This window comes from Brachyistius frenatus, unplaced genomic scaffold (genome assembly GCF_029030835.1).
Source record: "Brachyistius frenatus isolate BFR_SWC_R1_liver_20210118 unplaced genomic scaffold, ASM2903083v1 Contig_58, whole genome shotgun sequence".
Taxonomy (NCBI): Eukaryota; Metazoa; Chordata; class Actinopteri; family Embiotocidae; genus Brachyistius; species Brachyistius frenatus.
The window spans coordinates 1834964-1861468 of NW_027210657.1; the positions used below are offsets into that span (position 1 = coordinate 1834964).

A 26505-nucleotide genomic window follows, 5' to 3' on the forward strand; every position below is an offset into this window, starting at 1 on the left:
CCAGACTCACGTGTGGCACTGAGATTACATGCTACGGCACAAACAAGCAGAACCATCGCAAGACTGCTACATTCATCAGAATGTTCTGTTTAGAACTCCTTTGAAAAAGATATAACAAATCAAAAGTACTGTACAAACTCAGCCAGGCACAGCGAGCATATCATAAGTCTACCACAGCTACGCAGTCATTTAAAAGCAAGTGTGTGCGTGTGGTAGTGGGGTAGGTAGGGTGTGTGTTGGCGTCTTTGATTAATAGTCATAAAGTTCCCAGCGAATATTGAACAGCATTTTTGGTTGAAATGCCCTTCCTTGACAGGCGTTTTAGATCGCCAAGCTGCCGTGACATTCAGCTACATTCTTATTGTCGTGTTTTAACACAAATTACAAATCCTGTTGTAATGAAAGAATTCTTGTTCATATTTCTTGACTCCAACACATTATACACAGGCGATTATACAATATGTGCATGTTCATGGTTTTTTTCTTTTGAAAGGGAAATGAGTGGTCTTTCCTTAAAAGAACAATTGAATAATCTTCAATTCAGCACACCGGATGCATGAAAAGTGATTATCGCTTATCCAACCATCTCTCTTTTATTCGTTGTTGTTGATAACTAATCTTATCATCATCATGCACGGGATGTTTACGCTGCACAAATGTATGCAAGTGCTGGTTTCTGTGTGGAGCCCTCCGCAGCTCATTGGTGGCTTAGATCTTATGCCCCGAGCAGTACTTAGTCCAGATGTTTGGTGTCTAAAAGGAACATACTACTTTGGAAACTTTCCCACATGCTATCTGGTGTGGTTGACTCTGCGCTGGCCCCAAACATCAAAACAACCCAGTTCTAAAAATAGTCTTGAGTCAGTCTGTAGACTCTTAATGTCTCTGAGAGTCAGCTCAGAAAGCCCAGCTAAGACACATAGCAATTTTACTCTCACCCTGTCATGCTGCAACTACTGAAGACATCTCATGGCTCCTAGGCTTGATCTACAAGACCCTGGCTGATATTAACTCTTTTAAGATGCCAATCTTCTCTCTGACACCAGAAACACATGGCATAAGATAAAGATCTGACGAGACAAAGTTCTCTGTCCTTTCCATCAAAAAACCCACAAGGCTGTGCTTTCTGTGCAGTAATGTTTTATTTCAACTATACATGCCGTGTTAAAAAAATCAACAAAAAATATCATGAAACAAAGACCATCATTATTATTTACACATTCACAGTACAACTTTACAACATATCTACACGCTCAAATACTCTGGAGATCATATATACAGCTGGCCTCGCATTGCCATGTTGCACAGTATTTAAATCAAAGTTACATGACAAAATCTGGTTCATCTGCACACACGCCAAGCTCGGACTGAAATATAAAGGCTTCAATTTAGATTGCAACAGAAAGACCCCGTTCATATTGCAATGTACAAGGCAGTTGAGCAGTGTATGCTGAGTGTATGTCTGTGATGTCAGTGTGCATGTGTTGAGTAGAAAAAGAGAGCCCAAACACTGGTTAGATGACAGGCAGAAAGTCTTTACATACAATCATCACTTGTAAACAAAATGTGGCTTTGGGCTAAACAGGCAACTGACACTCAGATAAGATTGCAGAAGTGACCCAAATAACGTATCCCACTGCTACGAGAAATGATCCCTCGATCGTCCCTACTGGCCAATTGAAACAAATTCCTGCCACCGCAATCCCGGGGAGTTACAGATTCTGGATGACCGGCGGCCATGCCAGCAGACGGCTTTTCGTGTGAACACTGTGTTAATACATTGGCTGTGGGCAGGATGTGCTGCGTTGAGCCGACTGCTCCACAGTGCAAGGTCTCACCACCCTACATCCCACGGTCAAGAAAATACATTCACTGCATGGCACCTCTATGTGGTGGATTAACACCATTCTTTTCAACACTCAAAAGAGGAAAAATTGATCCCAATAAATGTTTTTTTTTTTTTAATTTTTTTTACCGTCCCTTTGTATGACTAGCATTCACATGTGGAGTGTTGGTCAATTTGTTCTCCACATCACTTCAGTTTGGATTAGGTAGTAATTTTCCAACACACATCCTGCTTATATAAAAAAAAATGTTTATATAGGATATGACAACAACATACGGAGGACCAATTGACATTGCCAATATCATATACTGTAGTAGTTCATTTTGTGAATAAGGCACACAATGCACAGATTCAGGTTCACTTGCCTAAAAATATTTATACTCCTTATTTATAGTATTTAAGTATATACAGGATCTTGTCATTCCCAGCATGACTCATTTGGACACATCGGTAAATGTTGTGTTGATTGTACACTGGTCACTTGCAGGGAAGCTGCACAGGGCACATGGGGCTGCAGAACCAGCACGACAGATGACAAAGATGTAACATCCACGTATTGTTCTAGGGTCAGTTTAATATACCTTTAATAGGATTAATGCAGGAGGAAAAGTAGTGTTCTTCTATTAGCGGACACACAAGTTTAACAGAATATAAGTGCCCTGAAATGTTGAATTCATACACACAGGGCTAAACCATTGGTGTTGCTTTAGTTTCTTATGGTAAACTCTTTAAATAAAACTGTAAAACATTATAAAAGAAAATCATTTTGTTTAAAATTCATGTATAGAATGAGATGAGCATTTTTTGTGTGTTTTTTTAGTTGTTTTTTTTTTTTACTTAATACCATTGCTACATAAAGACAGAAGACTCTTGAACCACCAGTATAATTTCTACAAAGGGGCAGTGGAGGTTAGGAGAAGTTTCAGTCCTTGAGAGACACATTTTCATCCCATGTTTCAGTTCTTACAGTGTGTTTGGTTGCTTAAAACTACTTCTTGGCCTGTGCAATAACACACACACACACACACACACACACACACACACACACACACACACACACACACACACACACACACACACACACACACACACACACACACACAAGCAGATGTGCACACCCACATCAGAGGCTATCCCAGCCTGGTAGAGAAGAAAATGCATTAAAGACAAACACCTATGTCTAAAACCAATAGCAGCAAAAGTCCTAAGTAAAATTTCCCAGTGAGTTATAGAGTCCCTGTTTCCATATAGAACCAACATGACCAACTTCACCGCAGCCTGACCTAATCACCAGAAACATTACAGTGACACAAAAATATGGTTTCGGCTCGGATCAGATGGGTTTAAACAAAACCAAAGAAGAGATAATATTGTTGAAATGAAAGACAGTGACTTAGGTCTTGAACAGGTCTTGTGGTGCATCCTCTGGCATGTGGCACCACTCTCGATCACCAAGTGCAAAGGCCTAATATGTGTGCTGCCTTTACACAAATGTGCTTTCCAGTCAACCAACACACACTCAAACACATTCATTTGCACTCTTTTTCTCTTCGCTAGCTGCTTGATTCAGCTGTCGCCCGTCATATGTATTTTAAGCAACACACACACTTGTGATTATTGATTTTCCTCTCCTCTGCCCTCTACCATCTGACTACCAAAAGCCTTGCCTACCTCTCCTTTCTGTTCAGTTCACATTAGTGGGAAGACAGTGCTCAAGGGCAGTGACAAATGAGACCCATTCTTCAAGTATTCCACCGTTATTGACCTGGTACCTCATGCACATACGTTGTAGCGGCCCCTGCTGGTGTCCTAAACCTCACACCTAATATTGGAACGGGTGACACCCAAGCCCAGGTACAATGGGGAGCAGCAGATTCACCACCGTCCACTGTTCATGTCCTGTGGCTACCGTGATAAGGGAGAGAGATGGAGTCGTAGGGAGCAAAGAAGCCCCAATGAGTATCTTTGGCCACACATGATTTTCCCTTTTTAGTGTGAGTGAATGTGCATATCATTTAAAGGGGAACACACCTCAAGTTGATACACAAACACACGAGGCCTTATCCCATCCGTACCCCCCCGCCCAAGCCCTCAGGGCTCAAAGCTCTACAGTCAAGGCCAAGAGCTCACTCAGAAATGTTCATGGTCTTTCAATAACTGTACTTGTTGACCACTCGCATCTGTGGAGTCTGTGGTGGAAACCCATTGGGTTTAGGGGGCACATCTGGCTTTAGCGATGGGGTCCGTTTAAGCCCCGTGCGAGGGAGTGAGCCATGCCCACTGTAGCTGCTCTGTCGGGATACAGAGGATGGGTGAGCCGAGTGCATTCCTGGCGCCATCATTCCGCCATGGGAGTCAAGTCTGGAGGGAGGTGTAGGGGGCATGTAACCCCCTCTGTTCATACTGTGTTGGCGAGACACAGACACCCCCATCGTTACCCCATTTGGTGAGGTGGATAAAGAGTGCCTGTGAGAGGCACTCCGGTGGAGTTGGTACCCCCCTCTTTGCCTCTCTAGGGTGCCCCCCATGCTCAGGCTTCCCGTTGGTGTAGTGGGAGTGGTGGGCATGGGCACATCAACCCTCTTGGTAGGGCTGTGCCTTGGCAGGGAGGACGAGGGAGAGTACAAGGAAGCCTCACGACTCGGCACCTGGGGGGGGACTTCAGTCAGTTCCTCCATGGGTTCCAGTGTGAGATGCTGCCTCGGGCGGGGCCCTGATCCCTCTTGAAGAATGGCCTTGGGGGTGGCCACAGAGTCATTTAGGTGTTTTAAGAGGTCATTTAGAGTATTTCTGGCATCCACAGACCTCTTTTGATCTTTCCTACTTCCCTGAGAGTCTGGGTTCTTCTGCGTGTTTTCAGATGAATGTGGAAGAGTATCATCTCCATTGTCAAGGTTAGAGTGGTCATGTGTGGCGTTGGGCAAGACAACCGCACTCGGGATGTGGGAATGTCCCAGGGCAAGGTGAGGGTGGTGGGAGTTGGAGTTGGCTGGAGCAGGAGAAGAAGGAAGGAACTGAGGACTCTTGGCTGATGAGTTGGACTCCTTTCGGGGCCCACTGACCTTCCCGTGAGCCCTCTCCCACTGGTTTTTTATGGGCTGTAGACTTTTCTGCTGGAGCACAGGCGTGGACTCGGGTGTGGGCAGGGCAGCTAGTTCAGGGGGCTGACAGCCATCTCGCAGGATCATGGTCTTGGTGTCACCGTTGGGTGTACTCAGGTCTTTTCCATTGCTCAGCAGATTGGTGTACAGCTTGGGAGAATCAATGTTGGTTTGGTACTCCTAAGAAAGTGACAATTAAATCAAGAACAAGATTAGACACACTTTCAAATCTTGTTCAATCACTCATTTCTACAAAAGATGTTGCAATCGAGCTCTTTTTATGTCTGTACCTTCACTGGGCTATCAAAGAGGCCATTGAGCTTGATAAAACTTCCAGTGGAGTCAGAGCAGGATGGTGCCGACTCTGCATCCTTGTGGACGTGTCTTGGTTTACGAAGGAATGAGTCTCGGTAGCAGAAAACAATCAGACCAGCTAGGAGGGCACCCATGAGAAAAGCAGCAAACACGCAGGTGATGAGGATGTTCATGTGGACCATCTGGTTGGTCTCACCTGCTTGGATATCCCAAACACCTACAAAAACAGTGAGGCATTGGTTAACCCCCTGGTGAAAAGGTCCAAAGTGCTCAGTGATGCGTACCTCTCCATTAACCAAAGCAGAAATGTGCATGTTTGCATATGAACACAACCATGCGTGAGTTTCTGCTTTTTCATCTACCCCAGACGAGGTGGTCAACTACAACTAAATGCCATAAGCCTCGTGACATTGCTATTGATTTCAACCCAGATGAAGAAGAAATATGGTGAAAATTGTGATGTTATGTACCCACATCCATTTCACCATCTCTAAAAAGCATTGTTGTGTTAGTTCAGCAGAGAAGACTTCAGGTGTTGCCTTGACCCACATTCCACTAGAAGCTTTTTGTCATGCGTTGAGTACCAAAGGGATAGGTGTGCTCTCTTATCTGAGACAGAGAGTCAAATCAATCGTTTCGTACAAGAGATCAACCAGCAGGAAATTGGTCAGAAGAAAATTAAAAGCAGTGTTTGTCTTCCAGGTGTTCAGATAGCTGCTGCTCTACGGGAGGTTTGTTAGTAACCACAGACATTAAAAGAGTTAGTCATCCACCGTGCGGCCACAATAGTGATGTGGCAGAGCAGGCCCAGTCAATGATCTACCAGCCAGGGTAAACTGTTACTAGAGCTACAGTTAAAAAATGTATAATGCCAGAAACCAAAACTAGATCCAAACAAAAGATTTAAAAGAAACTATATGGAAATGGAGAGTGTGAGTTTCTATATTAGAAAGAAAAGAAAAAAGAACACAGGAAACTTAATATTTAAACGAAAGCAAAAATCGTAACATGAAAATATAATATGTATGGAAACATAAATTATGTATTAAAATGTCTCATAAATAAAGATACTAAATAAAAATCTACAATGTTTTCTAATGGAAACCCTGAATAGCTGCCACTGTGTGCATGTTTAGGTTTGCATAAAGTTGCCTATGTGTAGATTCACATTTTGTGTGGCTCAGTGAGAGTTGCTGGCAGCTATCAGATCAGGCTCAATGCAGCATGCTGGCTGCCTCCCTGTGGGCCTTACCCTCTTGGCCCCCTGGGATAGAGTCTAAAGAATGGGAGGTGGCTGGGTCATCCTGCAGCACAAAGCCTGAGCCGTAGAGCTCTGGACCAGGCCCAGAGCTGGGGCTCTGAGTGGGTATGAGTACTGGGGGCTGTATGGGCCCACTGGGCTGGACAGTGACTGGCGTTGATGAAAACTCCATGTCTGTGGTGACAAACAAACTGTTAAAACACTGTGCAGACGAATGTAAAGCATACTGTTATCATCCCAGTTAGTAGGCATGGACAGTGTATGAGAAACAAAATAATGAATACAACTTATTACAGTTCAGGTTTTGTGTTTTCACATTCACAGACCAATGAAAGTACATTTTTGTTTTTTGTTTAGACAATTTGAAAAGGGGAAAGAGTGGATAATAATATTCAAAGAGGAGTTGGTACACAACAGTAGGGTTGCCAAAGGGTGGTGGGTGGTCATGCAGGAGGGAGGATGGATCAGAACAGGAAGTGATGGGTGAAAAGGAGGAAGTGAATCTGTGGTGAGAAAGAGCACCGATGACACCCGGTGGTTCGGTTGCTTGTAGTGATGAAAATGTAGTTGGTGACATGAGCATTCAGGAGGCGGTTGGTGCGAAAAGATGAATGGTAGCAGTGGTGGAAAGAAAGGGTGGGAAATACTGAACTCAAGGAAAGAAACCATTTGAGTAAAAGATCAAACTAACCAGAGGTAGGGTCGCCAAATGATTTGTAATCTGGCGCTGAAGTAGTGCCCAAAAACGCTAAAAGAATTAAAAGGACAAGAAATCATTATAAAGGGATTCAGAAGTAAAAAAGAAATTAAAAATAAAACCCCTGAGAGACACTAAGAGTGCAGTTCAGTAGGTTTAACGGTAAAGATATAAAGCACTCGCTAGTAGTGTCATTTCTCACTGGAGGCCCTCTGGTTCTGATCAATACTGAGGTTCAGCCGGGGTCATGTTTAGCTGATACATATGAAGGGACAGATGCAGTTAAGTAAAATTAGTAAAGGCCTATTTTCTGGCCATGAGATATTATAAGACCTCTATCATTTGCACCAGCTGAACATGACCCGTAATTGTACATGTCCATGTTTCTGCCTCGCAGGCGGCATTGGTTACAGGTGGTCATGTACTGTATGTAGATGTGTGTGTTAATACTGCACATAGACTAATGTAGGGGCAAGTTACTGGAGTGGTTACTGGTGTGAGTGTGCAGGCTCATGGTGTATGTGGAGATGAGTTTGTGTTTGGGTACGATGTTCGTGTCGGTGTGAGCGCGTGTATCTGTGTTTTTGATTGTATATGTCTCAGGATTGGATGGCATGGCATGGAGATGAATATCATACCTTGACAATCTCCGAGATGGGCAGTGTTTCCAACTTCAACATCCTGCTCATATCCAGCCCTGAAAATACAACAGGACACAGATTTTGATATTAATCAAAAAGTTGCAAAAAAAAATTGTTGTCATCTCATTTTCTCATCTATAATGTTTGTGTTTCATATTGCAGCAGGGGGTTGAACTCACAAAACACCAGGCTGTATCCTGTCACAGGCTCCATGAGGCTTCCAGCCACAATAAGGATCCCTTGTTGCAATGCAGGACCTGTTGTCACACAAAAACAAACACACACATATCATCAGAACGCCGGGTTTAATCATTCTCGAAAGTGCCCTATAATCATTTGCAACTGACTGAACATTACCCACGAGGCATAAAGTGAAACTGTTATCAGTCCCCTTTCTGACATTTAACTTCAAAACAAAACAATAAAGTCATAAAACCTATGACTTACGATAAAAAGCACCCTTTAACCTCCTACATGTGCAGCAGCGCGTCACTTACTTGTGGCAGGAAGAATGCCTTTCACAGCGACTCAGGGGAACACGGATGACACAGCTTGAAAAGGCAACATAAAGGCTGTGTGCGTCTTTGTCCACATGCAGTGAGAGGACACGCTTGTCATCCTCACGGTTAGACAGGCACCTGGAAAGGGAAGAGAGAAACCTAATCAGAGGTCTATCAGATAAGTCTGTCTACTGTTTCAGTCTCAGTAGATTTAATCACTTGTTAGGTGGAGGAGTCACATAAAGCCTTTTCGCACAGTTTAACAGGAGTTTAACCTCTGACACATGGCAGTGGGCATGTTTACTTCCACAAATAATCACACACACACACACACACACACACACACACACACACACACACACACACACACACACACACACACACACACACACACACACACACACACACACACACACACACACACACACACACACACACACACACACACACACACACACATACTGTGCATGCACAGAAAGCCGGCAGGCACTGCCATCTGTGCCAGGAAGCTTCAGTTTAAGAGTTGCTGACTACACAGACAAAAGACAGAAGGGTAAGAGAAAAAGAGGAGAGGGTAAAAAGTGCGTGCATCCCTACTTGGCCCTGTTGAAGACCTCTATCTCCTCCAGGAGCAGGCTGTCATTCAGGGATACAGAGGAGGTCTTGGCTAGAACCTTGAGAACAACCCCTGACTCGGCCCCGATGAACACCACTGTGTAGTTCTTGTGGGGTCCTGCTTCATTGTCCACAGCCAGCGCTGTCAGCCGGTACCTTCATACACAGCAGAGTCATGTGTTACTCGCAGTCAGGGTTATCCGATTCAAAATAGAGCAGAACATTTGAATAGGTAAATCACTTTAGCTCTTAAATTACTTTTTAGTTTGAACTAATCATATTACAGTTAACATTGTAAGTTAAGAGACAAGCTTCAGGTCTCATATCACCATGCGTGACAAATGCCAATAAATCATCATATGCCGTATAGATTACTGATCAGTACTAGGGCTGTGCATGGTTCATAAATTATTGATACTGATACCTTTGATACTGGTCCCTGTACAATGGGTTTTTTTTTAGTATCAATTTTGTTAAAATTGATTTTAAGAAAAAGACAATTGCATTACACATTAAAAAAAAATATTGGATGTTAAAACTTGATGTTCCCTGAATGCCTCGCATGCTATCGGTAGATGCTAACTAGGTGGCTGCACCAAGAGAATCCTCAAGTTAATGCAGCACACGCAACTCAGGCAGGTATGTGGTCAAAATTTATTTTGAAAAGAAGAAAAAAAGGCGACCTAATGTAAGATTTACTGAGGTTTAGGGCTTATCTACCTGGGCAAGCTGCCCAAGTGGATATTATGTATGAGAAATACTGTAGCTCAATGACACTGATGACATGTAACAAAACTTATATGTATTTAAATGAGTGTGTTAGTGGTAGTGTGGATGTAGCCTTGGTATCGAAATGTGGTACCTGGGCATTTTTCAGTAGTTGACAGAATCAGAGGCATTCAGTCAGTGCCATTAAGCTATCAAAGTTTGGTACCCGGCCCTAGTCTCAAGGCCCGAGTCTCAAGACTTCAAATGTAAGGAACTGAAGGTGTTTGTAGCATCAAATAGTGAAAGTTTGCATCAAATGCTTGGCCAGATTCCTAGTGTTGTTTAATTATTCATATTCTGATGACAGTGTCTACATTACTTTGGGATTAAACGCTGATGCAAAGGGACTTGGCATATTTTGCTAAAACACAACAAGTAGGAAAGCTCGTATTGCTCAAACTGAGGCATTCAGAAAAGCACAAGACCCATAACCCAGGAAATGCATTTGCACCAGCATAGATACCCATTCGTGATGTATTTACCTGACACGTGTCTTGGTGAACCAAGGCTCGTCCCCGATGGAAGGCACAGCTGTGTCCATGAGGGGGTGGGACTTGATGAACTGCAGGGTATCGTCCGGGAACTCGACAGAGCTCTTGAAGGATGCAGCTGGACCATGACCTGCACAGCACCCAGGTCTAGGATGGAGAGAGCGCACACGCACAAAGGGCAAAAGGTCAAAGATCAGCCTATACGATTGCACACCAGGGAGTCCTAAAAACATGTCCTGAAATGGATGGAAAAGTGCCGTGAGATGGTGGTGGTGGGGAGGGGGTAGCAGGTGCTTATTAGGATCACATAAAAGGCCCCAGCTGGAAACATAAAATATACATATGCATGGTTATCCTCCATCAATGATTTACCGGGGTAATGATGTGCTCTGTGGACTTTGTGTTTTAGACAACAGGGCAGGGCTACAAATATACGTGCTGACTGTAAACAGGTTAAATATGCAACGCGTCTAATTATGCCAAATTAATAATTGAATCATCAGCAGATGGTGAATGTGTGTACTGGATCAAAACTAATAACCTGGTCCCTTACAAGTGAAACAGATTTGATTTCATTGGGTTTAACCTGGACATAGAGGGGTTAAGAAAGGGAGTAAATGAGTCAAGCGACACTTGCTAAGAGAAATGTCATGTTTAAAATCTGAAATTAATTTCTCCTCCATTGCTCTTTTGTTTTGCTTTCTTGGCTTTCTTGGCTCTGTATATTTTAAAAAGGTTTGGAATTTGTAATTTTCTTTTGAAGAAGACCAAAATTCGGTCCTTACCGAGGTTTGGGCAACTTCTCCTCTGGAAATGGAGTCCACACAGAGTCAGGAGTCTTCTGCTCTTTGAATCGGCTCCAGAACACTTTCTCGATGTCCTCCATGGAGAAGGCACACACTGCTGACCCTGGGATGCTGTGGAGACGGAGATACATCAATGTAGCGTCTGTGTTTGACTTCAAAATGTTCTCCCATCTCTGTCGTGGGCCACCACCAGCAGCTCTGGCTCACCTGTTCATCTGCGTGGTGAACACACCCACCACCGAGGGAACTCCATTGATGTTGATGATGTCAGTGATGGACTGAAGTACGTCGAAGTAGAAGAAGGACTCCCCCGGCACGGAGCAGTTCAGCCTCGCCTTCACAAAAGATGTCCAGTGCTTCTCCAGCACCCGCTGCGACCCGCCGACATCGTTTTTACAGATCCGGGCCACACGAGAATACACAACCTGTGAGCAGTAGAGGTTTAAAGGGAGGAGGAAGGCATCTCAGTGAATGTCACTGAAAACACTTCAACATGCTGAATTATGCATTTCTCCATCCTGTAGCAACTGGGCACAGATGACTTAACACACACACACACACTCTTATACTTAACTCGGTGTGTGGGGATTGTTCACCATGACTGAAGCAAACATAAAAAAAAAAAGAAAGAAAAGAAGAACGCATCGAATGGCACTGACTTGATGCAGCACCATGTGAAAGTGTGTTTGATTGCACATATTACCAAAGCTTAAGAGTATAAATGAAGTACGCGAAGCCGTCGGTTTCGACAGTTTTAATAATTTACCAGTGCAAACCTCCATCAGAGGCCAGGTGTCACCCCAGCATTAGTGGGGTTGAAATATTTATTAGCCGGTGGCTGATGGGAGGATGCTGGCTTCCTGTGGCTTGGCCAGGCCAGCTCAGCATGAGGCATGGTCAAATCTGAAGTTGGCCTCAAACACAGAACATCCTAATGCCCTGTGTGTGTGTGTGTGTGTGTGTGTGTGTGTGTGTGTGTGTGTGTGTGTGTGTGTGTGTGTGTGTGTGTGTGTGTGTGTGTGTGTGTGTGTGTGTGTGTGTGTGTGTGTGTGTGTGTGTGTGTGTCGGAAGGAAAGGCAGACACAAAGAGCGCAATCTCTGGGAGACAAATCCTCTCACTGTGTAATGGTTTTACATCGGTAGAACATTCACAGGAAATTTCTCGTGCATTCAAATGTGATGTAGTGTCATCGCCTGAATGGGCCCCATTACCACCGGGTCCATTGGTGGCATGACAGAAACACATGCACTGAGGGAGGTGAAAGCCCTTTTTTTTTTTTTTGGGTGGGGGGGGATAAAGGCCTGCATATCTGTGTGGAATATGTAATGCATTATAAACGGCAGGTGCAATGTCTTACCTTTCCCAGATTACTGTGCTCCACTGCAATCTCTCGGTAGAAAAAGTACACATAATTCCCATACTCTGCTGCGTGCAGGAAATGAGGTTCTGAGGGAGAGACAGAGGCAGAGAGTTGAAGTGTATTTCTGCATCGTCACCACCACTGTGCATGTTGAATATTTCAGGGATTTGTACAAGGCTGTATATGACTGGGGGTGACCTAGATTGCCTGGGAGAGAACAGGCCATATCCCCATGGAGCTTGGCAAGGTAGGAGAGCTCTCTATCACTCCAAAAACAGCTCCGACAGCCACGCACATACATACACCATGCAAAGCCACCACGGGCATTTAGATAGCTGGCAGCTACACATGTATCTCCAGGAGAGTGAAGGGGGAGAGAAATAAAGATCGCGAGCTATGACGGGATATTTGCTTACCTTTCAGCCATTTGGAGTCATACTTGATGGTTCTCAAGGCTGATCCATCACCCATACTGCGATAAATGACAGCATCACTGGCCTGGAAGTCAGCCACCGTTGCAGAATACAGTTTCCCTTCTAAAAAAAACCCAAACCAAAACAAGAAGGAACAAAAAAAAAACTAAGATTCACTGCTTTTTGATTCTTTGTTGTTTCTCTTCTTCTATAGGACCTAATTGGCTGAATTGTTATCACTGCAGGCACAGTTTTACTGTGGCAAAGACACAGAGGTGATAATGAGAGCATAAGTGGGAACACATTAGTTCTTCGGCAAGACTAACTACGCGTGTGGGCGGGTGTGCGTTTGACCCTTACCAGCGAAAAGGGCAACGTTGGTTTGCTTGGAGTCAAACGGGCACCGTGCCAGTCCATTGATCTCTTCCCCATCAAACTCGAGGTTATCCAGCTGAAGAGAACACAGCAATCACCCACACATTAGAGGAGGTACAAACACAAACAATACAAGCACTAGCACATAAAGGAGTCAAATGAGTCCAGTCAAATGCATTTCAAAAGACATGAACAGTGTTCTCAAAATTAATAGATACACAAAACTAAGCCAGATTTTTCTGTGTCTTTGTGCACATCTGAATTGGACACAATATAAACGTTGCCTTATGAAAGTGCCATGATGACAGGCCCTGGCCCCCAATACTGACCCTGTAGTATCTGCACATGGGGTTGAAGCCATTGGTGCCACAGATGAACACCAGGTCGTCATTTCTGGGAACCAGCACTTTGATGAAGTTGTGGCACTCGTCCTGGAAACGGATACACAACAAAGTGTTTTGAGAGGCAGCCAGCTTCCATGCTCACAGTTTTAAGTTTCTGTCCGTGCGATGGGATAGAAAACAAAAGGTGTGTCACTGATGATTGTTCTTATACGTACTCTGTGCTTTCCCTTGACGGCACACATCTCACGGTCAGCTTGGCCCGATCGCCACGTTAACTTCTGTAAAAAAAACACAAAACAACATGAAGCGTTAGCACGGCACCCGACATGCGCACGCACATGCACACAGTCCCCCCTTTTCCACTCTCTCATTTTACAACCTGTCCAGTTTGTGATGAATAGCTCTTGTATTTTCTATGGAGCCCTTTTCGTGTTGGTGAATTGAGAGAGCAGCTTGTGGTGAGAAACTTACCCGGTAAGGAATGATCTCATTCCTGTAGGATTCTCTCAGACTGACGAGGTACACCTGATCTCTGCGGACAGACAACAACACAACGTACCGCTCAGAGACGCATCACAACCAGGAAGACACTTCCATAGAATATAATCAGGGGCTTTATGAGGTTTTATCTGTGTATTTTAAACAATTAGAGTCTAACTTTTTTTTACTCATAATTAATTCAGGTCTAAAATGACCATTTTCAACCCATTCACTGTGATTTAAAAAAAAAATATTTTTAGAGGAAGTCTGGCTCATTTTTTGGTTTTCCTGTTTATTTATTTGCCATTATGATAATATTTAGGAACTGTACTTGTCATCAGATGGCCTCATTTATTGTGAGCAATATCTGTGAACCTGATTTTACATGCCAACCTCTTATTTACTTGATTATTTAAAACAGAGAAGTACATTTTCAAATTTGATCAACCCATGGAGACCACCATTTTTCTTCTCTTTCTGTTGGAACAAAAAAATACCGCATACTTGTAAGAGGAGGCTCCATCTGACAATATATATACATATGGTGGTGATTACAGGGCCTCCAGAGGTGGGAGTTTTATACTGTAGATGTCGAAGTGATTTCCTGCTACAATATTAGTGCCTGTGGTCAGATTAATCCCATTCCCCATAAATACCAAAAAGACATGTAAAGATGCCAAGAAATCCCTGACAGCGCGTCAGGCGGGGATGATAGACGCCTTGACCGGATCAATACCGGCCATATACATCAGATGCAGGCCGAGAAGCCACAGATCCAATAACACTAAGAGTGGCCCCCTTCCCTCCCTCCATCCCTCCCCTCATGCCACTGTTTACTTGCCAAGGAGTGACTGAGTGCATTGGTGTGGGGGATGTGTGAAAGAGAAAGACAAGAGATAGAGATTGTGCGTGTGTTGAATCTACCTGCCAGCGATGAACAGAGTGTCCTGTATCTTGGTCATCAGCTGAAAGTCAAGGCGGTGCTGTGACTCGTTGCCAGAGGGCCTGCCTCTGAATGCAGGGTACCTTCGTGAAACTGCAAACACATCACACACACATACTATTAGTGGGAAACTGATGGTAGAAGCAGACACTCTTGCACGGATAAACCACACTGCCCTCTGGCTACATTTAATCCGACTGTACTGATATCACATTAATATGCTGCACGTGTGCTCCATACACCTCTGTCAATTATAGTAGAAACAAACGCAATAAGGTATATTCTCGACCACAAGATCTGTACCATTGTGCATGAGGTAATGCCTATGTCAGCGCATTTCTGTTCTTCCAGTTCATCACAAAGAGGAAAATAAAATCCACTTAATGCAACTGCTGGCCATAGAGCAGATTGATGTTATTACTATAGATATAGGATGCCAGTGTCTGAACTGCTGACACGATGAGAGGGAGGAGGAGGCTGCCCGTATTTGTCTTAATTCCACATGTCACGATATAGAGACTGAGGTGAAGTAAAAGTGCGTATTCACGGATCGCGGTAGGTGTTTTTACAGTGACGCGGCTGTATTTGTAATTTCAACCCCTATCTCTGCCGAGCTCATTTGCATGTGTACTCACAGTGTGCGTCAATGACATCAAGGGGTACGAGGTCCTCCGGGAAGCTGACTGCGAGGAGAGTGCGTGATGCTGTCAGCAGCAGCAGCAGCTCACTGAGCAGAAGCACAGCTCTCTGGCCCATGGCTGCTCACAGACGACACTTCCTGTTTCACACTGGTGGAGATGTTACCTGGAAATACAAACAAAACGCATGCTTTTGTCGCTTGATGTGGAGTAAGTGTCATGTTACCTCTACCCCACTGCTGCAAACTGTGTTCTTATGAGCCCAACCTTTGGTTAACCTCAGAATGACGGAGCAGCTTTTACAGTGAAGTTTTTCCTTTCTTACTGATACCCTGCGCGCTACGTCCTCTCTGGTTTATTGATGACTGAGCTCTCTCAGTGGCAGTGCTTGGCGTTTTCCCTCTGCCTTTTCCTGCATCTGCTGTCTAAGGGAAGGTCAGCCAACTGACCGGTGGGGTGCCTCGGTGTGTGTTGGATGCAGCGGAAGTCCACTCTGTTAGGATCGTGGCAGGCCTGCTGTCTCAGTACATCTGTGCCTTGATTGGTTTGCACTGGGCCAGGCTCAACGCTAATCAGCACATTGCAACTTCATCACCATCACTAGCGTAGCCTCTGCTCTGACCTTAGCAGACTTATCAGCGCTTTGTTGGCTGTTATTGCTCCAGTCCTTCCTTGGGGGTGGTGTGCTTTATTGCAGCGCAGTGATTCACTCATATTTGTATTATGAGTTCCTACTCGTGTACAGTTGTTTTGACATAGTAGTAATTTTTGTGGATAATAGTTTGTGCAGCATCCGATTGTAGACACGATACACCGGCTACGTTGGTAATAATTTAATTTGTGGGAGTGGCAGGGGTTTAGTGTGTATGTTAAGAGTGTAGAGGAGTACTTTAGAGACAGACTGTGTCTGTGCATATTAATGATCGGTGTACATTCAAATATTTATAAGGCAAACAAATTATTCATGCAGGCAAAGCCTGAACGGATATAAACAATTTACTGGGAGACGTCACACAGGCAGAGGGATGGATTAGCTTGGAGCACACTGGGATGCGCACGCACGCGCACACACACACACACACACACACTCATGGCTGCACATACACAATCACTCTTTCAAATGGTGTAATGCAAAGACCGATGCGTGTGTGCGAACACGAACACGCACAGTATTGACTCATTTTTCAATTAGCCCTAAAGCACACCTGCTTCAGTGCTGTCTGTCCCTGCCTGCCAAGCCATTAGTGCTTTGATTGATCCACACAGAAAACACGGCAGATCAGCAGCCAGAAAAAGGCAATATGGACGTTACCATATCACTGTAGCCACTTCAGTATTTAGTAACTCCAGATCTGCTCCAATTTCCCCACTGTGGGATTAATAAAGTCAAATATAATCTATAATCCTGTAATAGGTCGGACTTTTTTTTTTTTTTCAATGAATGTTTTCCAAGTGTTTAGTTTAAAACACAAAATATACGCTGATACATGTGGTTGTCAAGTGAATTAATTATAACAGAGGGGTTGCCATGTAGAAAATCATGTACAGTGGTGTGTTTACCTAACAGCAACAATTCAAATCAGTATGTGTATTATGTAAGATATAAACTGGCTACACAACCTTTTATGCAAATATGTACGCAACATAAAGTACGCAACATTTGTTTTCTTCGGGTACTAATAATTCAATTTTGGTTCATTAGTGCCTGGAACAGTGTAATCATGGCTATTCAGTGCTCTATGGGATACTGAGGCCTTTGAAAGAGCAGCGTCATTATGACCGAGTAATTCGAGGCCTGCATGAGACAACGCTTCATCTCAATCAGTCCACTTAGTAGTTAAATTACAGGTTGGATGTTTTCCTTTTGGCTTTTTGCCTTTATTAGATAGGAGCAGAGGAGCCAGACAGGGAATGTGCGGAGAGCAGGGGAATAAGGTGCAGCAAAGAGCGGCCAGGGAGGGAATCGAACCGGACAGTCTGCATTTGCATCTTCATTGTAAGCGCTCTAACCTCCCAGCTATCAGGCTGCCCAATTGGTTTAATGTCTCGACAAAATAAGAAGATATCATGAGGACCAAAGGGTCGTTCTCTCTTGCTAGAAATACAAACATCAATGTTGCTGAAGCAATGACTAATCCTAATCTAGATACAAATGAATATCTGGACACAAATGATCCACAGATCTTTGCACACAGGCTCCCAGATCCATGCAGAAGAACAGCCGCCAGGAACTTAATCTAAACGATAAATGATGCCACTTCTCTGAAAAGAGAGGCGGTGGGGTTCCTTAAAGGCATCACAGCTATTTTATTTTTTTACCACCTGCTTCAGATACTCTCGCATCAAGACCAGCTTGGCTGTTTTAAAACCCAAGCAATAAATTGCCGAGTTGCTGAGACGGGAATAGTTACCAAATGCTCAACAACAGAAAAATAGAGGCACTTTGAAAGGTAAATAAACCGAGCTCTGCATTTCAATTCTATAGTGCCATCATACAGGCGGCAGGCTGTACACGTAGCCCATACTCGGCTGTGTTCACAGGTAATCATTTCCTCACTTGTCAGAATTTACAGTCCTGCTCGATTTCGCCTCTTTAAAACACTCACATTCACACCAGTTTTTGCTGCTATTCTCCCTCACTGTACAATTCAGGAGAAAAAAAACATTTCGAGCGGAGGCAGAAGCTCAGTGCCGATGTCCCATGATTCCTTGCGTGGTAATAGCCGTAGTGCAGAGGCAAAGGCTTTCCTCAACTTTAATGTAAAACAGAAACAGAAGACATCCAGAGGTCAATGATCTAAAATTACTTCTCAATCTCTGGTGAGCCCAGCATGTTTTCTATTGACTATTCCTCTGCGCGCTCTGGTTCCTGCCCTCCAGTGTGTGTGTGTGTGTGTGTGTGTGTGTGTGTGTGTGTGTGTGTGTGTGTGTGTGTGTGTGTGTGTGTGTGTGTGTGTGTGTGTGTGTGTGTGTGTGTGTGTGTGTGTGTGTGTGTGTGTATTCACATATAGGCCTCAACAAGCCTAGAGCTGGGCTTGTCACGCAACTCAGTGCCATTCAGTCTTGACTCATTCCACCTCTGTTATTACAGGCTTTTCAGTGTCCTACAACCACGCACTTTCCCTGCTGATGTTGTTGGCTCGGGCCCATGGTGTTAAACATGGGGAGGGGGAGGAGGATCTGGTGGGTTGCTATTTCTGCTGATGGTGGGTGTCGGGGTCTGCAGCCCAATTCTAGTAGTTACCACTGAAGCTTTAGTGTTCCCAGCTTAAAATGACAGATTAACACATTTTCTCCTTTTAGCTGTGCTTTCATTGGCATATGTAAGCCATAACCTCTCCTCTGCCGCGGCGCTGGATGGATGCAATTTTTGCAAAGGTCCTATTGGGAATAATAAAAAGGATGGCAAACAACAGTGATGCGTGAGGTTTGGTAAATTGTGTGTGGATGCGATGGGTGGATGTAATCCCCAGCAGAACAATGGCTGCTGCTGCTGCTCCAGGCTGCCTGACTTGTCATCTTGCACCATTCTGTAGCTGTAAACAGAACAGCTTCGGAAATCAGATAACCCAGGAGTTCAGTTTCAGGCGTTTCCCCTCCTCACACTTGGTTTGGCTAAATATGTACACGAGCGTGCGTGACTGCATACGTCCTATAACGTGGTCGTCACAACTCTCAACTGTAACTCTGAGAAAGTCATCAAGATGCAGGCACACAGGAGGGGGAGCCAGCCAGATGATTATAGCAGCTACCACACAGGCCCTGAAATGATTACTACTTCTTTTTCCGCTTCAGTAATAACCAGTACCCCTAATCACACGCTGTTTACCTAAGGATCACATCTGAGGGGCTTGGTTGGACTTGTTGCTTCAGATTTGACAGAAGGAGAAGATTGTGCCACTCTGAACCGTGCTTCCCTTCTTTTTCTTCTCTACCTTGGCAGGAGGAGGAGTGAAACAGGAGAAAGGCTGTTCTCAGCAGTAGTTCTGCTATAGTAGAGCACAAAGGGACTGAGCTGCAGGTGTGACCAAGAAACAAAAGGGGCTTTGGGCAACTCAACACAATAGAGCCCCACCCCCGGTCAGTGGACCTGCCTTTAGAAGAGCTGTTTTGAGGGTCCTAAAAGGGACTTTAGAGGGTACAAAGCAAACTATAAAAACATGCTGACTCCGAATACTGCACACAGGGTCAAAGTTTTATCACTAACCAAGTTAACTAACGAACAATCTGATTCGTGATCAGCAGTTTAGGGGAACCATACGGCTGTAAAGGGTTAACACTGATCACTGTATGGTTTAATGGTGGTTGTTCCAGGGTTACAGCCGGCTGTAGTGGAGGTTAACGGTGGTCGTTCTGGTCACTGAGTTCTGACCCTGTGGCCAGTGAGGCGAAGTGAGACACACCGGCCAGCTGTGCTGTCAACAGACCCAAGGCTGGTTCTGATGTTTGACCTGGCTGAAGTGCGATGCTGCTGCCAATATATCTAGTTTGTAATTGCAGTAGCTATAAGCTCTCCGACCTCTGTGACATGAGTTCAGACACTCCAGATTTTCAGGGATCTTACTTTATCTTTATTTCTGTAAAGGGACGGCACTGGTTTGGGGGCATAGTACCAAAATTTTGGCCGCAGACAGACAAAAACTAAATATGAATGCAAACCTTTATCATTAAAAAAAAAAAAAAAAAAAAAAATCTTTAAGCACACCACCTTAGTTTTAAGCTTATATGACACCTCTCTGGTACTTTGGTCACATTTTCTGAGATAATAAGACACAGGACTAAAACTACTCTAACTCTTTACCTTGCATGCCTCCTTGGAAATTAAATGAATCATCCTGCTTGTTTTTCTTTCCTCATTAATCCTCTGTTTCTGTGTCTTTATTCGCTGGTCATTTTTTCAAGTTTTGCCCTATGGATCTTACGCTCCCGTTTTGCGCACACAATCCATGCAGCAGCCCGGGCTCTAATGCTGCCATTGTACGCGCTGGGGACATAAAGGCATTCAAGTTTAGTCCGTGGTAAATCTTTTCAGAGCCCTTTAGTCCACATGTAGGACTCACACAAAAGGCAACAAAGACGCAGGGGACAGCGGTGGAGTGACAACAGTGATGGGGCTGCGTTTAACTGCCTCCACAGCACTTAATGCATGCACAGGGCTGGGCTTCCGTGCTGCTCTGCCTCCAAAAAGGGGTTACGAGCGCTTCTCCGATTTATGATCCAATATCAGAATAGCATCATGAAATTGGGACTAGGCTACATTAAATATATTGAAGGCATCGGGTAACGAGCAGACAACAACCTTTACGTTAAACTGTCCGTCCTGCTCGTGTTTTATTGTTAAGCACCCTGCTGTGTTTGCCCGTTCGTCAAATTATGATCAGGTTACCTTTATCCTAAGTGGATTTTTGTAAAGTAAAAATGCCCAAAACACTTTAATCCATGCCTTGAACCGTTTAATAAAACTCGCAACAAAACACAATAGAAGAAACGAGCTACTGTGACTGAAAGTGTAACAAAAAAGGGCACTTCCTGCATGAGAGGTCTGTTAAAGGATTCCACTGATTTGTCTCTAATTTTACTGTCTTTTAGTGTCATCACCTTCAACATCAATCTATTTGCACGTCTGTTTTAAAAACGAGTGCATTTTACTTTGAAATCTACTTGATTGTCTTCACAAAGTCGCCCTCAGGATGGAATGGAGGCCAGTAATGATATGTCCTTTCGGCTATTAAATCCAATCCAATATCCTTTCCAATTATAAAACACCGCGTGTGTATCCAAAAAAGCAGAAAAAGGTGGACTTTATCTGTAATTACACATCACTCGGGATACCTACCTTATGTATCCGAATTCACACATGAATGGGGCAGTCCGACTGAATGTCATATTCCTTTGGTAATCCATTTGCGAGAAAAAAAAAAAAAACCAGCATGTAATATTCCTGTTAATTCAAGCTCCATCCGGACCCTACTTTTTCTCTTTTATCCAGTTGCGCACAGATTTCAGCTCCGCTCGTCACCACATATGAGCATTTTGCCTGTGACTCTGTCTCCGGTGCCCGGGCCCCTGCGCTCTGATGAGTGATCTTCAAAGCTCTGCCCCGACCACACAGCCCCCTCCCTCATACAGCGATACACCAGCCCCTTCCACTACGATTAACTTTGGAAACCAGAGGGAAAAGACATAAACATTAACGATGCTCTGTCCTTACTACGACGCTCTGACTTCACGAACAAATCAGCGATTTGAAATAAACGGAGGGTGTGCGGAGCGCATGCTTTAGCGCATTTCTAACGGGATTAAAAACAAGATTTACGCAAAACTCTTCTTTACGCTTCTTTATCCCTAAAGACAATGATCATTCAACTTTGAGTTCGTCGGTTTGATCCATTGGCAAATGATACGACTATAGAGCTGAATCTAATTAAGGTTTCTGACTGCTTCAATAGGAGCGTAAACTGGCTCACAGATAAAGAGGCGAGTAAACAATTAAAATGTGGCTTATCTTCTCCTACACCCCTTTATTAGCGGCGTAAAGAAGCTTCCGAGCTGCATGGACACGTTCATTTAGTCAGCCCTGTGAGAAATGAATGAATAGTATGCAGGATGGAAGCATAAGTAAAAATAGTCCGGACCCGAACTATTTCTGTCCCACAACCATCAGTTTTGCAGCGCAGCATAGCGACGTGGTCAGAAGAAATATTTTGCCTCCCAGAAAAGACTTCTCTAGTTTTTCCACCCGACTTTCACTGCATAATACGGCGCAACAAAGTCCGCGTATAGCTGCAAGGAACTCACCTCATCTGAATTGATTGTTTTATATCCTTTAGCGTTGCTGTAATCCAAGATTAAAAAAATATATATATTTCGCTCGTCCTAGTGAATCAACTTCTCCTGGCTGCGAGAAAAACAAACTAATGCACGGCAAATGGTGTAATTCGACCCGTGCTAAGTCAATCCATCCAGAGAGAGACCCACAGCCTACCAATAAGCAGCGCTCTTGCTCCAGTCCCTCCCACCATCATCCATCTCTCCTCAGTTGGTTTGGGCTTCTCTCTGCCTTGCTCTGGCTTCCTTCCTTTCTTTCCTAAAGCCCAGAGAGAAAGAAAAAGCGACCCCCTCCCTCTCGGCTCTCCTCCTGTGTGACCCCGTATTGCCCCCCCCCCCCCTTCTGGTAAACCCCTTCCCCCAACACCAAATCAGCAAGAGGGCCTAGTTAAAATCATTTCAGCTGAGTTGTGGCAGGTCGGCTGCTTAGTAAAACACACAGCTTTAGACATGTTTGGATTTAAGGGAGCGATTTAGCACAAATCTCCGCTTTCAGTACAACATCATGCAACTGATTTCCCCCTGAAATTGGCGTAATTATTAAGGACAACAAAATAAAAGTGGACAGTAAAAGTTTTACCTTCTGCAAACTTGAGCATTTTTCACACAGTCCAGCTGTTTTTCTTGAACATTCTTTTTAACAGGGAAATAAATGCCACAAACATATTTTTTGGTCAAATAAACAACAAGTCGTGTTGCTTATTAACACAATAATTCTCCAGGAATGATTTATTTATTAATTTATTTTTTTTGGGGGTGGGGGGTTAGTTCTATACACAGGCATTAGGCATGCTACATATATATGTAAACATCATAGTGAGCATCTTCCCGTATGCATGTGAAACTGCAGCCGACACTGAATGTGGCCAGCCGTTCCGGCCAGCTCTGCAAAGCCAGGACAAAGGAGGCCCATTTGCAGATGTGTGAGAATCTCTCCCGCGTCAACATCCTCCCTCCACCAGCACACACCACTCCTGACAGCCCCCCATTATGAGGTGCGAAAGTGGGATCTGCATTTCAATACTTTTGTATTGCTGCCTGATTTGCCTGATCCTGGTTCAGCCCTTCTTGCATGTCTTTGTCCGTGCTTATCCCACCCTCTTCCTTTTTTTTTTTGTGTGAAGTTATTACTTTTCCATATCCGGTCTCTTCATTTGACAGAACCTTACTTTTTCCTCAGGCTCTCTGTAGTTCTCAATTTTTGTGCAATCTCACCGAGGTTATCTCAACTGATCGACTCCACTTTGCCGTTTATGTGACTTTCATTCCCCTTCTTGTCTCAAACGCTTCAGTCTTGCCACTCAATGTTTCTGTCGCTCCTGGGTTACTTGTGTGTGCTGTCCCTGTATCCTGTGGGGACTGAATCAGCACGAGATCCTACGTGGGAGAGACGGAAGATGGATGGATCAATGTGTCTAAGGTTTGCCAGATGCAGGTCCTGAGTGTCAGATTGGATGAATGGATATATGGATCTGTGGGTGTCTGGTGATTGGTGGGTCTATTGATTGGTCTTTTTTTCCAGTGAATTGACACTTTTATTGGTAGTGTAATGGCAATGTGACACCATTTCAGTGGGTTTTGATGGCTTTCGGTGCATGACTGTCGGCTTTAACAGTCTGATTGTAGGGTATTTTCTGCAATTTTAAATGAATTATCATCCGAGCCTTTGAGATCAGTAAAACAGTAATTCACACACTCTGTGATTTTCTAGTCTTTTTTCTCTTACAACAACGAAAATATCAAGGTTTTTTTTAATATAATATAAGTATATATATAAATATAAATATATAAGTATTTAAATTAGATAAAAGACTAGAAATGAGAGGTCCATTAACATTTTGATTTGTGTTCAAAATCTTTCTTTTTTTATAATTTAAAAACCATGTAAAAACATGATTTCCAGGCCATTCGAGTCATGGGAGTAGAGATGATTAAATGGAGACACAATTACAAACATAGCAGTAATAAAAGTGAAGCAGATGGGGGAATGACATAGGTCTTTGAGTCTGAGTGTGTTTGGATTGATAGTGGGAATGGACAGATGAATGTATTGATGTTGGGAGATTGAGCGATGGATGGTGGGAGAGTAGAGTGATATGCATGGAGGGTGGGGGGTGGACAGAAGACAGAAGGCCTGTGCTACAACTAAAGCCTCGTATGCTCCCTTGGGGACCCTGCAGTGTGTAGGTCAGCCCCAGGGGGTGTGGGCGGGTGGGTCCCGGGGTACACAGGAGAATGTGTGAGCTTGGCCTTAGGTTGGACTTACAAGAGAGGTGCACTACCCTCTGCTCCCTTATTTACTGCCTGAAATGCTGCTACAGATGGCCATGTGTCAAGGTTGGGGGCAGCAGGCTTAAGGTTGGGGCTGTGGCCAGAGACGGGATGGATGTTTCACTGCAACATGACCATTTCCCACCAGTTAATTAGGGGACGTGAGAATATAAAAACCGAACAGAGAAAGTTAAGTGGGATACATACATTTTTTTTTCAAGGTACGCAATTAGAAGTTGTCAAGTTGAATTTGAATATGTTTAAGATGGCTCCATGGACTTGCTGGCCAACCCAGTCTCACATCACAATATGTCATAGCTACGTAGCTCCACAGTACAAAACATGTTATAGTTTCACAATAATGGCTCACAAACTGTAAGATACTTCCGTTTTACTTGGTCTATTCTTTTCGATTGGCCTGTGTCCGTCACGTGACTGTCCAACAATGTCCATGGGTGTCCCACATATGCACAATCTGCTTTGGGTTTAAGCACCAAAACCACGTGCTTCGGTTTACGAGAACATCATGGTTTGGGGTAACAGGTGACACGGTCGCAGTTTGGTTAGGTTTAGGCAACAAAAGTACTTGGTTATGTTTAAGAGAATATTATCTGTTGGGTTATAGGTAGGTAGGTAGGTATTTACTTTATTAATCCCCCCTAATTATGCTAAGTAGTCCTGTGATAGATCAATCCAACCACCCCCAACCACATCCCTATACAGATGCTGTCACTTATTTTACTCAGTCACAAGACCTCCTTGAAGGACAACTGAGTATCAAACAGGCACCTCGTGATTTTAGAGCCATTAATACGTTTTGTCCTGTGGACCAACATAGCTATTGCACATTTTGACGTGAGACTGAGCTGTTCTGTCAATAATGAACACGCAAAAGAAAGACAAACACATCTCTGTTGTGAGTTGTCCAGTTTTCAGAAGGGATAAGATGACGATAACAGCAACAGGGCTGTGCTAACCAGAAGAAAAGGTTGTGTGCTTCTTGGCTCTGCGTTAAGTGTTCTGTCAGATGGCTGCCTCACAGGGTGGAGGCAGTCTGGACTGAGCCTATGGTGACCTCTGATTGATTAAGAGACCGTTTTTGGCACACGGCTGGCCTGGGGCACCATTTGTCACCTGACTGTGCAGTCCTGTTGAGAGGCCTCGTGTCTTCCAATCTGCATGCAGACCTTTTCTCTGAATTCCCAACTCAGCCGGATGCACTCAGGCCACCCATGTCAAAAATCTGTTCACCCGCTCTGGTGCTAACCCTTTTGGATTAGAGTAAACACCAAATGTCATGTTAAAACATAAACAAAATACACTGCACTGGTTACATTTTCTAGCCAAGTGGTAACTTACTGTATATGTCTCAAAGCGTCGTTAAAAAAACAAAAACAAGCTGAAGTCCATTTTATGAAGAAATCAGTATGTAGCCTATACCACTGCTGTTTGTTTCAATTTATTTCATCAAAACTAGTATATCCAAAAAAGTAACAAAAAATATATTTATATTTCTGCTGTGATAAATGATTCCATATTAGTTGATGTGGTGTTGCAGATAAACATACAGATGGCGTAGGTTGCCGGCAGGTTGGTGATTTGCCATCACCCAATGGACCCATGAAAGAGAGACAGCGAGTGCTAGTCCTTTTCTGAATTATAATTTAGGGAAAACAATGTGCTGATTGTGCAGGAGCTGCTTGTTGGACAGATACAACTTGGACTGTTAGTGACTGAAAACACTGATTTGAGAAAATGAACAGTCTCTGTCAGAGCTCATTTTAGCTTCAGCAGATCAGTAAGTCCTGTAC

The 26505-nt window shown here is 44.0% G+C and overlaps 1 protein-coding gene across 6 annotated transcripts in view; it reads right to left on the reverse strand.

Annotated features, from left to right (window-relative positions):
* Nucleotides 1–1123: 1123 nt before the first annotated feature.
* sema6d (semaphorin 6D) overlaps nt 1124–26505 on the reverse strand; it is a 66680-nt gene continuing 41298 nt past the window's right edge. The window contains exons 1-21 of one of the 6 annotated variants that reach the window (XM_069705719.1): nt 22394–22573; nt 21432–21485; nt 15593–15761; nt 14939–15050; nt 14006–14066; nt 13750–13812; nt 13520–13621; nt 13176–13266; nt 12819–12938; nt 12400–12488; nt 11249–11466; nt 11021–11152; nt 10227–10382; nt 8959–9132; nt 8359–8499; nt 8041–8118; nt 7859–7917; nt 7215–7271; nt 6515–6697; nt 5238–5479; nt 1124–5127 (exon numbers count right to left, since the gene is read on the reverse strand). In XM_069705719.1, the coding sequence (XP_069561820.1) occupies nt 3997–5127; nt 5238–5479; nt 6515–6697; nt 7215–7271; nt 7859–7917; nt 8041–8118; nt 8359–8499; nt 8959–9132; nt 10227–10382; nt 11021–11152; nt 11249–11466; nt 12400–12488; nt 12819–12938; nt 13176–13266; nt 13520–13621; nt 13750–13812; nt 14006–14066; nt 14939–15050; nt 15593–15713 (3330 nt within the window). In that variant the 5' untranslated portion in view covers nt 15714–15761; nt 21432–21485; nt 22394–22573 and the 3' untranslated portion in view covers nt 1124–3996. Of the gene's footprint in view, nt 5128–5237; nt 5480–6514; nt 6698–7214; nt 7272–7858; nt 7918–8040; nt 8119–8358; nt 8500–8958; nt 9133–10226; nt 10383–11020; nt 11153–11248; nt 11467–12399; nt 12489–12818; nt 12939–13175; nt 13267–13519; nt 13622–13749; nt 13813–14005; nt 14067–14938; nt 15051–15592; nt 15762–21431; nt 22149–22393; nt 22574–26505 lie in introns of those variants that run through there. The other 5 variants (XM_069705718.1, XM_069705720.1, XM_069705722.1 and 2 more) reach the window with 5 other exon arrangements.